This window comes from Setaria italica, chromosome VI, assembly GCF_000263155.2.
Source record: "Setaria italica strain Yugu1 chromosome VI, Setaria_italica_v2.0, whole genome shotgun sequence".
Taxonomy (NCBI): Eukaryota; Viridiplantae; Streptophyta; class Magnoliopsida; order Poales; family Poaceae; genus Setaria; species Setaria italica.
Window position 1 is genome coordinate 25884853 of NC_028455.1, and position 16376 is coordinate 25901228.

Genomic DNA, 16376 nt, shown 5'->3' on the forward strand with positions numbered 1-16376 from the left:
CAGCAACTCATAAAAAGAAAGAAAAGGGAGAGATGTGTGGAGCACGATGACGCTGCTGCGGCGCGGTTTTCTACCACGGCGGCGTCAGCTTACACGCCTGGGTTCCCCGGCCGGCGTCACCAACAGGGTCACTCGTCGCGTTGGTTGGCGTCAGGGCGGCGTGGCGACGCCGACGCGGAGCTGGTGCATGTGCATCCATGGCGCGGCGGCGCTCGACGAGGAAACGGAGGCGGCGCCAGAATCTCATACTATGGTTTTTATTATTACACGAGGCTGTTTGGATACCAGGGGCTAAAGTTTAGCCCTGTCACATCGAATGTTCGGATGCTAATTAGAAAGATTAAACATGAGTTAATTATAAAACTAATTGCAGAAGTCCTGAGCTAATTCACGAAACGAATCTATTAAACCTAATTAATTCATCATTAGCAAATGGTTACTGTAGCACCACATTGTCAAATCATGGACTAATTAGGCTTAATAGATTCGTCTCACGAATTAGTCTCCATCTGTGTAATTAGTTTTATAATTAGACTATATTTAATACTCCTAATTAGTATCTAATATCTGATGTGATAGGCTAAACTTTAATCCCTGGAACCAAACACCCCAAAGTCATACACACGCATATATGCTACAGTCTGCAGCACATGCACACCATGCTGTGTACATCTATGAGATTAAAGGGAGCGGGTCTGTTTGAATTCATATAGCTAATACTTGGCTACTAAAAATTAGCTAGTGTCGATCTAGACAAGTCTAGCTAATAAGTTGGCGCTAAGTGTTAACTAGGCGCCAGCTGATGGTTATTCTCATCAGCTATTCAACCCAGCTAAAAGCAACTAATTGAGAGTTAAAAGCCACTTTACAAAGTGAAAGAGAAAGTGCATTATAAACTGTATAGCCAATTGAACCACTTATAAGCTGGTGAATCCAAACCTCCCTAAAGATATTGGATCCAATCAGGAGTCCTAAGCTTTGATGAGAGAAGAGATGTTTGGAGCAATGGGGTGTGAAGTTTGTGGTGTTATGTAGGTCCCATTGACATAGTTTAAACCCAAATCTTCTCCGTAAAAAAAACAAGAATTCACAATATAAGGTGACTTTATATCTTTGAAATGCACAAGCCCAAGTCATCATAATTTCAGTCGCAACTAGCTGGCAAACGGTAGAGACGAGCGATGAGAGGAGGCCATCTCCTGGGCTCGTGGGCATGAGGAGCATGGGCAGGTGGGGTTGGTGGCGGTGGACCGTCACGTAACAGAAAGCTCCCTCAGCCGTCGTCCGTCGATTCCGTTTCCAGAGGAAAAAGGCGCAAAGCGCACGAACGCACTACCAGATCATAGGCCAGGGGCGCACGAACGACGGTGCCCAACACATCACTCGGAGCAACTTTGGCGTGCCAACAAAGGTCCCCCGAGTATAGAAAATCCGTTCCAAATTGTAGGTCGTTTTAACTTTCTTAAGATACAGTGTATGTCTAGGTACATAATAATATCTATGAACTAAAAAAACTAAAACGACCTATAATTTGGAACGGAGGGATTAGAATCTGTATGCAAACGAGAATTATATCAGTCATCAGGAGAATCTTGCTCCGTCATTGATCCACTCATCAAAACACATGACACGGTAGTTTCACACTAAGGCCTATCTTTGCCCACTACCACAAATCAAACAAAACTGTGAGCAGCACAGGTGGTGTCCCCTGCAACGCTGAAACACCACCCTTCTGCTTCACCGGCGACATTCCACGATCGTTAGACGCTCGGCACCGGATCCGGTAAGTCGGGGCATCAATCACCTGCCACCCTTCCCCTTCACTTTACCCTTGCCTTTCCCGCCTTTGTTGGGCCCTTTCCCGCCTTTACCGAGCCCTTTCCCAAACCCACCTTTCCCAGCTCCCTTCCCGTTTCCCCTCCCCTTGCCGTTCCCGTCGGGCCTCCGGTTCTTCTGGAACTTGTTCTGGAATTTGCCATCCTTTGCGGATTTGTTCTTCAACCGTGTGATCTCCATCGCCTTCTTCTGCCTACTCTTCTGCATCTGATCAGGGTTCCTTATCTCGGAGGGTACGTTGGCGTTCGGTATGGACCTGCGTCCACGGCCACCTGAGAAGTGTTTATTGTTCCCTCCATGATAACCACCTGCACCAGGTCATAGTGTCCGTCAAGTACTGGTTACACCGGAGTTCAGTGCTTTTAAAGTAGTACTACTAAACAGCACATGCTCAAATGAGCCAACACACTTGTAAAAGGTTAACGGAAGTCACCCAACTGACCAAGCACTCGCAACAATCTTAACGGATTTCTATTATGAGAAAACATATCAGTTTCCATGCCAATACTATGAGAATTGACAAATCCTTACAACATGAAACAAATTGAAAACAAAACAGAAATTAAAATGACAGGGTGCTAAGCTCAAACTTATAGCAACAGTAAATAAAACTGAAAGAAGGCAATGGCATGCAGCATAGAAGGTAATAAAGCATTTACCTGCACTGGATGTGCGCTCTTCTGCAAAGCTGCCAGATTTCCCACCAATATTGATTGATTTGTGTGTCCTCTGCTGCCATCTCTTATAGATCCCTGTTGCTGATGCCTTTATCTTCGCACCACCTTCCGTTTTAATCTAAGAAAAGTTGGGCACGGATTTTAGAACTTATTTGACCTTTAACTGATATACAGGCAGAACATATGATCATATCGGTTTCTTTCTAAATACTAAGCTACTATCTTAGTATTTAACAAGAACTAATGAACAAGGAAAAGAGCTCACAATCCACCCTCAGTAACATAAAACTAGTTACCAAAAAGATGAGACTGATGTGCTACTACTGCTTACAGTGAACATATTAAAATTCCATTTTCTGTTTTGACTATAACATCCGAATTCAGAAAAGTGGTTCAAAATGTACATTGAAAGTACAACTGTGGTTTTCCAGATCAACTTCATGCTACAAAACATCATCAAATGCCCATATATTTACAAGTCACAGCAGGTCCAACATGGCATACTAGGAGCACACTAAAAGGGAAAATAATATGATACTGAAATGCATCTTGTGCCCGTCAATTTATTCTAGATGACAATCACAATTTATACAAGCCAACAATCTGTACAATTTCACGTCTGTTTAAAACATAATAGCGCACAGCATGCAAGAGATTTACCTTTCCAGTAGCTGTCACACGATCCCCACTGTTCAACTTGACAAACTTGTTCTGCAATAGCAAAATAGGCATGCTGACTGAGTATGCAATATGTTTAACATATCAATGTTACTAGGAAAAATTCATACCTTCATCCAGTGATATCGAGTTTTCTGTGCTTGCATACCAGAGGCTTCATCATCGACTAAATCAAGAACAGCAGCATCCAATCTGCATGACAGCAGTAAGTTTGACTTAAAGCAGGGGAGGGGACTACATTCTCAATTTCATGAACTAGATAAATTTTGGATGCGCCAAAGTATTGTACAACCAAAGTATTGCCTTCAACAGTATAGAAAAAGCATGGCAGATCCTACAAAGCATGAAATTTACGACACATTTTGCTGAATCATGATATGCTCAATATGCTGGATATGAAAAGATCAGATGACATTATGATGTGGATTGTGATAATCTCTTGGTGGAACTGCTTTAAGATATTTGGTGTTTGTCAACTGCTGTTACATCCGTGTTACAATAGGAGACACCATTGCATTTCAAATGACTGAAAATACTGAAGCAGTTACTAAAGAAATCCATGCGAGATAAAATAGACAATTCGAAACTTGGATTCCATGTAAAACTGTAATCAGATGTGCCAAAAGGAGTGTTTTCACAATAGTTTCAAAAATAAGCACAGCAAAGCCCAAAGCAACATATGTCAACCAACATTAAACAAAAAAAAACAATCCATTCAAGAATCAAGATAACATTTTCAATTTGTTGACTAAACAAAACCCCTGCCCTAGAAGAAATACTCATCAATGGCTATTGCGGATTTGCAATAATAAAGACAAAGTAAATGGCTCACTTCCACTTCAAAACAACAATCATATTTCAGAAAGCATGTACCTGTTTTGAACAAATCCTTCATTGTTCCTCACTGACAACCCAGCTTCCAAATGCTGGGAACAAAACAAATACAGAAATTGATGTTAGGCTGAAACTACTACAAGAACCAGGTTAATTATTAGATCAACATTTCTAGTGCAGTACGAACTATATAGGAGTAATTCTTTGAGCAGGGTTTAAAAAGCATACATGGTTCTGAGGTACTGAACTTATGTAGTAGTCCTCGTCTCTAAAGCTCTGTGACTTCCGTTTCGTACCACAAACTTCTGGAATGAGAAAAGGACAAAAGGACGGAGTGAGAATGATGCACAAGCACAAGAAATACCAACAGAGCTCAAGATACAGTACGAAAAACTAAAAGGAAGTAAAAGAAATGACCTTTCTTCTCCCAATTTAAAATGCCATCCTCTTCTTCCTGCATGAGAAAAAGATAGACCATAAGCTACTGTACAAAGCATGAGGGCAAAGTGCCACCTTTAATGTAGCACTGGTAGAAAAAAAAGGTAATAATGAAAGCTGTCCATTAACATTCAACGTCCCAACAACAAAATGAACAAAAAATGCAAGGCCCTGAACCTCTGATCTGCTTCGGACAATTTTTGATGAATGCAGTTTATGGGGCATGGCTGGAGCTTCTAAACTCCAGGAATTTCTTGCCAGGTCGCTGACCATAGCTGTTTAGGCTATGGAGTTTTCAGTCATGGTTTTGAGAAATTTTGTGGTGCGCCTGTTTGTTTTTCTAGTGTGTGTGCGTGTTGGGGGGGGGGGGGGGGGGGGAGGAGTTTTGTACTCGGTTTGGGCTCTTTCCGGACACTTTGTTCGCTTTCTTCTATCTTAATGAAATGACACGCAGTTCTCCTGCGTCGTTCGAGAAAAAACAAAATGCCAAAATAGAGATACTACCACAGGCATTGCTAATGCATTTGCTGATTGTATACATAAGAAATATTACGTGTTTTACAGACTATGTTTAAGCACAAATGCAGAACACTGCAGCATGTGTTGGAATATTACAGGGTAATACCACTGAGACTGAGTGGATAGCAGGAGAAGATGTTGGTTGCTTGGGGAAAGGACATTAGAAATAAGAACAGCTTATTCTGAGCTATTTATTTCCTTAAACAATGACAACCCCGACTAATCCAGAGGTCTACCTACCGATCTTCTTAAACAAGAAAGGAAACATCAAAATGATTCCATTACTCTATTCACTGTAGACATGTTTGCTGGAACAACTGGCCTTTTTCAGTTCGGCTTTTATATATGATAATAAATCATGCAAAATTACAACTTGTAAGGTTCACTTACGGATATTCGGTGAGTCTATTAATACTCCACCCCCTAATGAATGATATTAGCAATTGTCAAAGGTAGCATTGCAAAGGTTTTTGCCATGGACGAGTTCTGATAGTCTAGTTGCAAGGGCTATGCCTTCAATGGTGTCCAGTTCTTAAGGTTTGTTAGTACTGGTTTGTAAAGTGCTAGGTTTGATAGAATAAAAAAGATTAATTTTTCAGAGTGACAATTACCTCCGGCCTTGGATCAACAGAACTCTTTTGATGAACTAAATTTATAATCCCCTCATGAACTTCTCGTTTCTTCTTCATCACATCTAGCCATTGATTAGAACCCTGCAAGCAAGCCAAAATGAATTAATAATGACTTTTCTGACACACTCTGAAATGAAATTGCCATCGTACACCATAAATAGATATAAGGCTTTGGTGTGCTGATTGCTTCTTGCAGGTGAACCTAAGAATGCGATATTGAAAAAGGAATTGAAAAACATTGTGTTACCTTAAAATTTCTTGCTTTAGCAGCTTCACCTTCAGCCTCTAAAATAGTCTGCTTTGGCCTGAGAATTGATTTGGAATGAAGAAGCTCCATTAGATGACACAACTTAAACAAAAACAAGAAAACATGTTTTTTTGAGCTAGAGTACCTACCGAAATGATTTCAGACGTTCTGAGAATGCAAGAGCAGAAAGCTCATCTGACCGAAGAACATCCCTGAAAATTGGATGAAGACCCTCACGAGGCAAATCTTTTACCCTTTTGATAGATTCTTTCGAAGGCACAGCACGAGTTTTCAGATACAATCTGAAAGCATTAGCACATGGCTTTTCCAACGCATTCAACTCCGTACATCCACTAATGACTTCTTTTATTCCATCAGAGGCAAGATCAAGGACTGTTTGAGGAAAACGGCCATACACTGATTCCCCATTTGCAATGGCTTGATCGATTTTCATATTTATACCATCCATGTCTCTTAGAAGCTCCTCTTCCGTTGGAGCAGGTTTGAGAGGCCTTGAAAGGAAAAGATGTAGGTCCAGTAAATATGGCATGTCCTCTGAAGTCACAAATGTATATGCTGTTCCACTTCTACCTTGTCTAGCTACTCGACCAACTCTATGAACAAATAACTTAGGCTTTGCAGGGAAGTCCCAGTTCACTACATTATCCAGCAGTGGAATATCCAAGCCCCTTGCAGCAACATCTGTCACAATAAGTAGCATAGTCTTCCTTGCCCTGAATTTTGAAATATGAATCATACGAGCCTCTTGATCCATAGCACCGTAGGATAAGGAAGGTTCTAAACCCTCTTCTCTGAACAAAATGTTCAAGAACTCTACATGATGCTTGGTTGAAACAAAAATCATTGTCTGCTCCTCAGAGCTGATGCGCTCCCTGACCAAATACAGTAAGGCAGCAAGCTTTTCTTCCTGGCGCAGTGTGAAGAAGACAAGGTTGAGATCAGGACTGATCTTTTTGTCCAAATCGAGCCTCACCACCTGCGGATCACGCAGACCAGCTTTCGCGAAGTCTGCAAGGGCGCTTGGCAAAGTGGCACTAAAGAGCAACGTTTGTCGTGTATCACTTAACTTCTTCAGAATATCATGCAAATGTTCCGCAAACCCCATGCTAAACAAGGAATCCGCTTCATCAAACACAACATATTCCACTGAACGAAGAGTCATGTCCTTGACATCATTCAAATGGTGCATGAGCCTGCCTGGCGTGGCAATTATGATATCAGGACACTCTGACAGCTCCTCAAACTGACTCTCCATGCTATCACCACCAACAATTACGCTGGTTCTTAGGTCTACAAGATGGGGGGAAAATCAAGTCACTACTCTACAATTGAATTGTGGCAATATTTTCCAGTGAAAAGGCACATTGCAGGAAAAATAAAAAGTGATGTCCACATTGCACAAGGATACAAACACAATACAATCAAACAGGATCGACTATGTTATTGCAAGTAAGCAAAGCACCCATTATGAGATTGCCACAGAAATCTCAATCGGTACAACAACAACAACATAACTCACAGCTTAATTGCTACAGAAAGCAAAACTGAGGACACGCACCTGTGAACTTGCCGAGCTGCTTGGTGAACTTGAGCGTCTGCATCGCGAGGTCGCGCGTAGGGGACAGGATGAGCGCGCGGACCCCGGCGCCCGGGTCGCGGCGGCGGAGCCGGTTCAGCATGGGCAGCAGGAAGGCGGCGGTCTTCCCGGAGCCCGTGCGGGCCATGGCAGCGACGTCGACGCCGGCGAGGATGAGCGGCATGGTCTTGCGCTGGATCGGCGTGGGCACGCGGTACCCCTTGTGGCGCACCCCGCGGTAGACCTCCTCGCAGAGCCCCATCGACTCGAAGCCGCCCGACTTGGCCTTCTTGCTCCCGCCGGACTTGGCCTTCTTGCCGCCGCCGCCGCCCGCCGACCTGTCCTGCTTCGGCCGCCGCTGCGGCTCCGGGTTCGGCTCCGCCGCGGCGTCCATGCCGGAGGACGACGAGGGCTTGGGCTTCCTGGTGGATCTGGACTTGGCGGGGGTTAGGCGAGCCATGGACGGCAGGAGGGAGAAGGGAGAGCGGTGGGTTTAGGGCTTTATCAATGTCGGCCGCCGCGGCGAGGTTGGGGCGGAGGGAGGAGGAGAGGAGGGGAGAGGCAAGGCAGGTTGGGAGAGATGGGCTGGGCCGACGAGAAACATTCGTGGGCCAAGAGAGAGATAATTTGGCCCATTTCTTGGTCCATTTTACTAGATTTATTTAGGAAAAATCTATATGGCGACAGGTTCGCGCTCGACTGGAAACGCGTGACGCTCACGGCATGTTACGCGTCCGTGGGCTGGCCCACGAGGTTGTGGGAGTAGACTGCAACCAGATCAATGATGCATATATTTTGGAATAGTTTTATGTGCTGACAGTTTATAATACTGTGGAGTAGCTAGTTGTGTAGCTACTTACATGTAGAACGTTCTTGACCCATCTAAAGTGTCTATATAAGTTGCCAGATGGTTTCTAAATAAATTGATACATTGTGGCCATATAACTTGTTACACTGTCTTTACATAAGTTGCCGTGTATTTTTATACAAAATAATAATAGTAAGTTGATACAAATTCATTATATAAGTTAAGTTGGTACTGGACACGCAAGTTTTATACATGTTCGTTTACATTTTTTTTAACAGATAAACAAGTCAAGTTGCTACCTCCAAAATACAACATAAGTCGCTACACGGTCCATATAAGTTAATAGTCATATAAAATATTTTCAAAACATATCAAATATAGATCTTATTTTGTAGATCTTGTCATAAAGATTGTAATGATGAAAACGAATTAAGAAATAGATACTTGATGAGGGAGTAACGCTCATTTAAAGAAAAGACAACTTGTTATGTTCGCTTACGTTAGCATGATGTCGTTCTGAAAGCAACATGCCTCACTTTGCGGTTTGCTCAGACATCATGTCTCCGAGTTCAGAGCGGGTCGCGCCGTCCGCATGCGTGCGACCGGTTGCGGGTTAATGTGATCCATTTATTTATGAAAAATCCATGTTTTCATATGGTAGCAGAGTTTGCAGGTGCTACGACTAATTCTACGCAAAATACACGGATGATAGCTGCCGATGTCTGCGACTGAAACTTCCCATCTGGGCTTGATCATGCCGTCCGAAGCTCACATTTCATCCAAGCACCATGGGTTGCAACGCCTAGGGCGTGATTGGTTCGGTGAATATGATTTGACCAGGATCGCCAGATGCACGATTCGCTAGTTTGGTTGGCTGTGTCCGCGTCTGAGGCTGAGGCTGAGACCGGTTCGCTGGATGCAAATGGTGCCGCTGAGCTTGGCTCGAGCTCGTGGGATACGGATTGTATCTGCGGCTCAATCACTCTGGGTGCATGCGTGTAGTTCGGCAACCAAACATCTGCTCTGATTGGCCTGGACGTACATATGCACGCAACCAAACGTGGTGCCTCTGTACGCGGTCAGCCTGGCCAAAAGGAGCCAGGCTTCGTTGATGCGAGTAACCCGAAAAATTCGGGTCGGGTTATTCGGGTTTCCGTAAATTCGGGTTCGGGTTCGGGTTATTCGGGTTTCCGATATTTCGGGTTCGGGTTCGGGTCCGATAACCCCGAATTGCCCGACTATAGTTAGCGCTTAGCACACAATCCTCAGCGATTCGTAGCATCGTTGAATTGAATCGATAAGAAATTTCAAAGAAATCTAAACAAAACGTACTGGACAAGACAAGACATCCAATCAATTGATGAATTTCCAAAGCAAATTAAAGAAGCAGTAAAAGTTAAGCATTCATCGAACAGGACAATGGCATAAACATTCGAGAATAGGAGCTGAGCATTAAAGATTGTACAGATCAACAATTCTATAGAGTAGTCACAGATCTGAATCAAAGACGCTTTCGTGCTTGCAGGTTGCTCCGTTGCTGCCGAATTAGATAGGATAGGAAGTCCCCGATGCCTCTGGCCCTCTGTGTCTGCGATGACGAGCACGAGCTCCAAGCGAACCTGGTTCTTGCCTTCTCGCGGTAGATGGTGAGGTGGCCCAGCTTCCCGTCCTTCTGCATGCTCGAGGATAGCGAGCCGGAGATGGGGACTGGCACTAGCGGTGGCGGCCGGCATGCGTCGACAACACGGGAGGCCGAGCCGCGGAGATGCAGCGCATGGGGAGGGGGCAGCGCGTGGTAGCGTGGGGATGTCGCTGGAGGATCGGGGTTGGGAGAAGCTAGCCTAGGGTTACTACTTACTGCTGTTGGGGGTGCTATATGGGCCGTGGGAGATATAAGGTTTAGTTGGGCTGGGCTGCTATGCACATGCTGGGCTAAACATCGGGTTTTTCGGGCTGTTCGGGTACCGGAGTTCTTAACCCGAACAAACCTAAATATTTTCGGGTTTTGAGACTCAGAACCCGAAATAGTGATCGGGTGTTTCGGATTCGGGTAATATGGGTTCGGGATTCGGGTTTTCTGCCCACCCCTACCAATCACGCCACTAGTGAAGATAGGCCATGTATCGTTGACGTAGCTCATGTCTCTAGACCCTCCAAAAAAAATTCTCTCTAGACCATCAATCGTTTTAACCCGTAAGCGGCTTCCTAATATTTACATAGCTATGGAGTTGGGACAAAACGCCTAGAACATAGACGAATAAAAATTCAACTGTAGAACGTTGACTCTTACTCAAAAATTCAAGTGCTGAAAGAGGGATAAATAAATTGACAATGCAAAAAACAAGCAGAATATGGAAGTAGAGGCGCAACAGGTGACGCACACACCAAGGACCATACACTGTGGACAACATCTCCTATTTTGTCTATTTATAAAAGTTTTAGAGATGGCCACACACAACATCGCTTGAAATGGAGGCCATAACTACAAACATAGCTGGAAGCTCATCTACTCAGCACAACAATAAACCACATACAACTCAACGATACAGTCATAGTAACAGAGTGCTAAAATAAACTTCGAACTTCTACACAGAATAACTTCTTGCACACATAATGTAGCAACGCAGATAGAACAACTTCTTGCACACACATAATGTAGCAAAGCAAGTACAGGACTTGTGAGTTAATTGTGGCCCCTGCCATCATCGACATTCATTGTCGTACACAAGACATTAAAACGAACAAAAGGAGGGTGCAGAAAACGCAAGAAATGCATCACAAATGCAATTGATCTATCAAAAAATATAATTACGCAAAGTATCTCATCAGTGCTCGGCTTCTCGTATACATTTCTACATCAGAAGAGGAAAATAATAGAAACCATCAATTCAGTCTCACTAAAAATGGTTTTTTTGCTTGTAGTACAGTATGAGCTTACAAGTGAGATCATAGTTGATGAGTGACGTAAATCAGAAAAGATCATACAAGGTGACAGACTTAGCTTCATGCCTTTGCTCTTCCTGATAGTCCTGATTCGACTTTCTTTATCTCAAATATAAGCATCCTCCACATCTTGAGGACAAACATCTCTGCCTCAACATCCAAAATTGACTGTAGGAGCTCCAGCATCTTTTCTGCCTGGACGTGGTCTTTTGTGCAAGATACAATGTAATCCACCAAAGTTGATTCCTCCTCACCAAGAAATTCGATGATCTTTTTTGAAATCCAAGGCCTCATTCTCTCGTGCAACTCATGCTGCACCAAGCAAATAACAAATCCTAATGTTGAATACAATGACAACAGATGAACAGAAATGCATGTACAACAAGAAAAATTGGATGACAGAGACTCGGGGGTGGGGTGGCAAAAAAAACATGCAGTCTGGCTTCAAGAGTGACCAGCTGATATTTCATCAGCTGAATTTTGGGCAGCATGAAGATAAATACCAGGCTTGATAAGTACTCCCTCCGTTCCAAATTGTAAGTCATTCCAAGAATCTTGGAGAGTCAAAGTATCTCAAGTTTGACCAAATTTATATGATAATATAATAACATTTATGATGTCAACTAAGTATCATTAGATTCTTTATCAATTATATTTTCATAGTATATCTATTTGATGTCATAAATCTTTATATTTTTCTCTATAATTTTGGTCAAACTTGAGATGCTTTGACTCTCCAAGATTCTTGGAATGACTTACAATTTGGGACGGAGGAAGTATATGTTTTTGGGTGGTTTACAAATCTATACTAGCTACAAACTCATGGGAACAGCACCAGCTGTTAATGGATTGGTCTACAAACACACGTGTGAAATAAACAGAAATGACATGCATGTGCAAAGTAGTGAAAATAACTTAAGAACAGATGAAGGAACATGTCACTATTCAGCTTCCGAGTTAATAAAAATGCAAGCTCATAGATTCAATTTCACCTTGTCATATATCGCCCAGTTTATATCATAGGCGAAAAGCTCTTCCTTTGTCCTTGGGATCATGTCAATTAATTGTTTTGCATCCAAAATCTTCTTGTTCTCTGACTTGGGCTTCTCTTTCTCTCGATCATGCACTTTTTCCCTCCGTTCATCATTAACACGAGCTTCACTGGATCTCCTATTCCTATCCTTATCGGTTTCACTCTTCTCTTCCTTCGAATTTGAAACTGAGATGCGCTTGGCAAACTCAGCAGCTGCTGCAACATTTGGCCCAGCAGAAGAATTGGCCTGCACAGCTTGTAATTCCTCATTGGAGTAATCGATAGGCACTAGAGGTCTTATGGTTTTATCAACATTATTCTCGTCATCCTCTTCAGCAAAAACTGATGGAACAGATGTCCTTTTACCAGAACCAACCAGACCAAAACCCAGTTTCTTTGCTGGGGCGTTGCTGTTTTGCTTGGTATCTGGGATTTGACCTGGTGCCATGCTTGTTTCATCACTGATACTTTCTTTGCGAAGTCCATCACCTGGGGAATGCAAGGAAAAGAAAGGGATGAAACAGGAACATGATATTCTAAAAAAAAATTGAAACAGCAACAAGGCAAATGAGATAAACTGGTAAAAAAGATGGTTCACACTCACCAACACCAGCACCATTAGCAAAGCTTGCAATGTTATCAACTTCCACAACAGCTGGCTTGTTTTGTGCAATTGTTTCCTTTTCATCATCACCATCAACCTCCATAAGTGTAGCAGACTCTTCAGCAGCTGCGGCCGCTGCTGCAGCTGCTTCATCTGCCTGCCGTTGCAACTCTACAGCTCGCCTCCTTGCTTCCGCAATTTCCTCTTCCTCTCTTACTTTATCAGCCATATCTTCCTCCTTTTCACGTTGCCTCCTCCTTTTCCTCTCTTCAAGTGTGCTACTACTCCTTCGCTTCCTTTTCCTATTATCCTCTTCATCACTCTCATCTTCCTGCCTCAGGATCTCCCTTCTGCGGTCACGTTCTCTATCTTTCTCCTTTTCCTTTTCATTCTGTCGCTGATATTCTTTCTCTCTCTCCCTAGATTCCCACTCCTTGAGGCGATCCCTGAAATGCTTTTCTGCTTCTCTATGCTTATAATCCTTCTCTCTATCCCTTTCTCTGTCCCTCCTAACTCTTTCACGCTCACGGTCACGTTCATACCTTTCAAGATCTTTGTCCCGTTTGTCCTTATCACGTTCTTTATCCTTCCTCCTATCAGGAGAGCCAGTTTCTGATCTTTCAGTTTCATTAGCTGCCCTTTTATCAGTGTCAGCATCATTCTTATCATCAGAATCTGCATCAGCAACAAATCAATGTTTAAGGCAATGCAATTATTAGGCAAAAAAAGGAAACACAATTAGCAGAACTCTACCAGTTTTCGTGATATCTACACCAGAACTATCTGCTGATGGTTGAACTGGTGGTGGTGGTGGGGGGGGCGGGGGTCTAGTCTTTAACCACTCTTCTATCATACTGCTTATTTTTTCTGCAACGTCCTTATCAGCCTCGGAGTCTTCATCAGTAACAATTCCAAATTTCTTAGTGTTCTCTTCACTGTCCTTATCTACAGAATCTCTTGTCGCCTTATCTGATTCATCAGGAACAGGCTTTGATGATTCAGTTTCAGCAACAGCTGTAGTGCCATCCCCACCTCCATCTTCTGTTTCTTTCGCCTTATCTTGTGCCCTCTTCTTTTCCTCAACATGTTTCTTCAGGTACTCCTTGGTGGCATCGTTAATATTAATCTGGTACAAAAAGAAAGATGAATGGACATATTAAATAGAATTAATACTAGTTTAAGAACTTACTAAAATATACATTGGATTAACAGGATGATGAACAGATATGAAACTGCGACCAAAACATTATTTGATAAATTAAAATACGTTACGCTGTGTATAGATTCTAGAGCTTTAAGTTAAGTATAGTAGTGAAGCAAAGACGTTCAATTTGTATTCACGTCTGTATAACATTTGATGTGTATCCACATCCAAGATTGTATTGTGTTCAATTTAAATTATGGAAACAAATGCGGTAAAGGCACTATCCAAATCATATCCAATCCATTTCCAGCCCTAACTTTGGCTCCTCAACTTTGCACTGTGATCTCAAAGAAACCAGAACATGATCATGACATCATGAAAGACTAAGGCCCTGTTTGGAACAGCGGTGGGGAGAAGCGCTTCTCAGATAAGCTGCACTAATATGGGAAAAGTGCTTCTCTGATAAGCAGGCCTAGTCCAGCTTCTGCGTTTTAGTACAAATGGGAGCTGTGGAGAGAAGCACGGCTAGGAGAAGCTGGAAAAAAGCGCGCCGTTTGGCTTCTAGTTTCAGCTTATTTTGACCATAAGCAGGATTTAAGTTGTTCCAAACAGGGCCTAATTTGAACAACTGCCGCTATCTTAATATTGAAGATGTAACTAAACAACATGCAAACAGTTTTCAATTATCATGCAGTGTCATATAGTTTATGTATGCCATAGCTCTTCCAAAGGAACTTAACTGCTAGACAGCGCTTTTTGAAAAAAGAAATAGGCAACAATGCATACCACCAACTCCTGACCATCAATGCTCAGTTTGTTGAGAAGCCGTGTTGCACGAAGGATGCCCTCAGCAGATTCAAATTCACAAAACCCAAAACCTTTAGGTTTTCCATTACTTGGATCTTGGGCACGCTTCCAACTCTTGACAGATCCACAAAGCTGAACATGGTCAAACATTAGACAGAAAGTTAAAAGACTTGTCTTATAAAGCAAAAAATCGTACTGATATAGGAACAAATCAGCCCTTCTATACATACATCTTAAAATCACTGAAGAAAAGAAGACATACCCGAAGAAGTGAAAGAAGGAAATCATTGTCTACTGTTGGAGCAATCTTGCCAACGTAAACTGCTGTCGGTGGTTTATCAGCCGGCGTAACAGTTGGAGCAGGTGGCCTGGCAGCTGGGGCTACCAAAGGAGGAACACCACGGATCCCAGGAATTATTGGTGGCCGCTGAATTGGCACAACACCAGGTGGAGGCATTGGACGTGGAACAAAGCCTGGACGAACCATAGGATACGGTGCGGGATAACGCATTCCTGCAGAGAGAGACAAAAGAGACATCTATGCAACCACATTAGTAACAACCCATGAAGTAAAACAATAAGTAGACAAATTAATCCTCTGAACAGATAGTGCACAAATTAAACCTTGGAACACATAGTGCACAAACTAAACATCTGAAGACATATGGAATCAAAGAATATAGACATCTGGAAACACTGAAGGTACCCAATGGCATCAGCAAATAAGAGCTAACTGAATAGGTAAGCAAGTATCTTGCCAGTTCAGAATACAATAATGAACATCGACAAAAGCAATATCTTGCTCAAATGAAAGGAGCTAGTAAAGCTGGCCTTACCTGTCAGCGCCTCACGGACAGGATAACATACTTGTTTTGGTTATTTTGAAACTCGGTATAGCTCACGCCATTGCAATGCACTACTCAGATATAAGAGCTTAGGCAAATGTGTCACTATCTCTACACTTCGTATCAACAAGAGAAATAAATGAAACCAACACAAATAAGGTATAACCGGCATACGGAATTTAGACAGCAGAAAATCATGATACCTTAGCAAGTTTTTGGAACAACCCACAGCTGAAGCATCTAAGTACATAAAGAAACTGAGCCTAATTAAGCAGTGAGACGAGCTAAAGCATGTAAATCAATTAGACAATGTAAACATAACCAATTCAAATTCAAACATTTGGCATACCACACTCAGTGAGGGAGCAAATGATTTAGAGCTTCAGTTAGAGCAGCAGAATGAAACGTGAGCCGGCACTTCTCGCTGTGGGGAGTAAAGGCTGGCACGACCACCGCTGTAGCAGAGAAATATCCGGTCATCGTTATCAAGCAAGCGAGCCGATCCCAGTTTCTCTAACACTAAACTAGTAGCAGCACATCTCTTAAACACTGACCAAAAACCTACCCACGTCCGACGCACAAATCCTAAATCCTCTCAATTCTCCCCAAACCCACTAGAGATCCTCAACACTGCATCTCATGGAACGCCTCGAGAGTTCAGAGGTAACACCAGATACAAATAGCAGGCGAGGCATAGATTAATCATCGTTAATTAATTACACGGACAGTCGAGC

The 16376-nt window shown here is 42.8% G+C and overlaps 2 protein-coding genes across 6 annotated transcripts; both read right to left on the bottom strand.

Annotated features, from left to right (window-relative positions):
* Nucleotides 1–1545: 1545 nt before the first annotated feature.
* Nucleotides 1546–7995, bottom strand: LOC101768587 (DEAD-box ATP-dependent RNA helicase 29). Its single transcript, XM_012847146.3, has 11 exons — nucleotides 7441–7995; nucleotides 6011–7172; nucleotides 5862–5919; nucleotides 5594–5695; nucleotides 4443–4479; nucleotides 4254–4330; nucleotides 4065–4117; nucleotides 3302–3383; nucleotides 3174–3224; nucleotides 2496–2631; nucleotides 1546–2144 (listed from the first exon to the last, which is right to left on the bottom strand). The coding sequence occupies exons 1-11, from the start codon at nucleotides 7916–7918 to the stop codon at nucleotides 1801–1803; spliced, it is 2580 nt and encodes an 859-aa protein (XP_012702600.1). The 5' UTR covers nucleotides 7919–7995; the 3' UTR covers nucleotides 1546–1800.
* Nucleotides 7996–11037: 3042 nt separating this feature from the next.
* On the bottom strand, nucleotides 11038–16348 carry LOC101768993 (RNA-binding protein 25). Of its 5 annotated transcripts, XM_022827450.1 has the most exons (9): nucleotides 15992–16348; nucleotides 15846–15882; nucleotides 15634–15713; nucleotides 15060–15310; nucleotides 14777–14929; nucleotides 13600–13972; nucleotides 12847–13521; nucleotides 12202–12731; nucleotides 11038–11521 (listed from the first exon to the last, which is right to left on the bottom strand). In XM_022827450.1, the coding sequence occupies exons 4-9, from the start codon at nucleotides 15306–15308 to the stop codon at nucleotides 11270–11272; spliced, it is 2232 nt and encodes a 743-aa protein (XP_022683185.1). In that variant the 5' UTR covers nucleotides 15309–15310; nucleotides 15634–15713; nucleotides 15846–15882; nucleotides 15992–16348; the 3' UTR covers nucleotides 11038–11269. The 5 variants fall into 5 exon arrangements, with proteins under 5 accessions (XP_022683185.1, XP_012702519.1, XP_012702517.1 ...); XM_012847065.3 differs by lacking the exon at nucleotides 15634–15713; XM_012847063.3 differs by having other exon boundaries at nucleotides 15060–15713.
* Nucleotides 16349–16376: the final 28 nt, after the last annotated feature.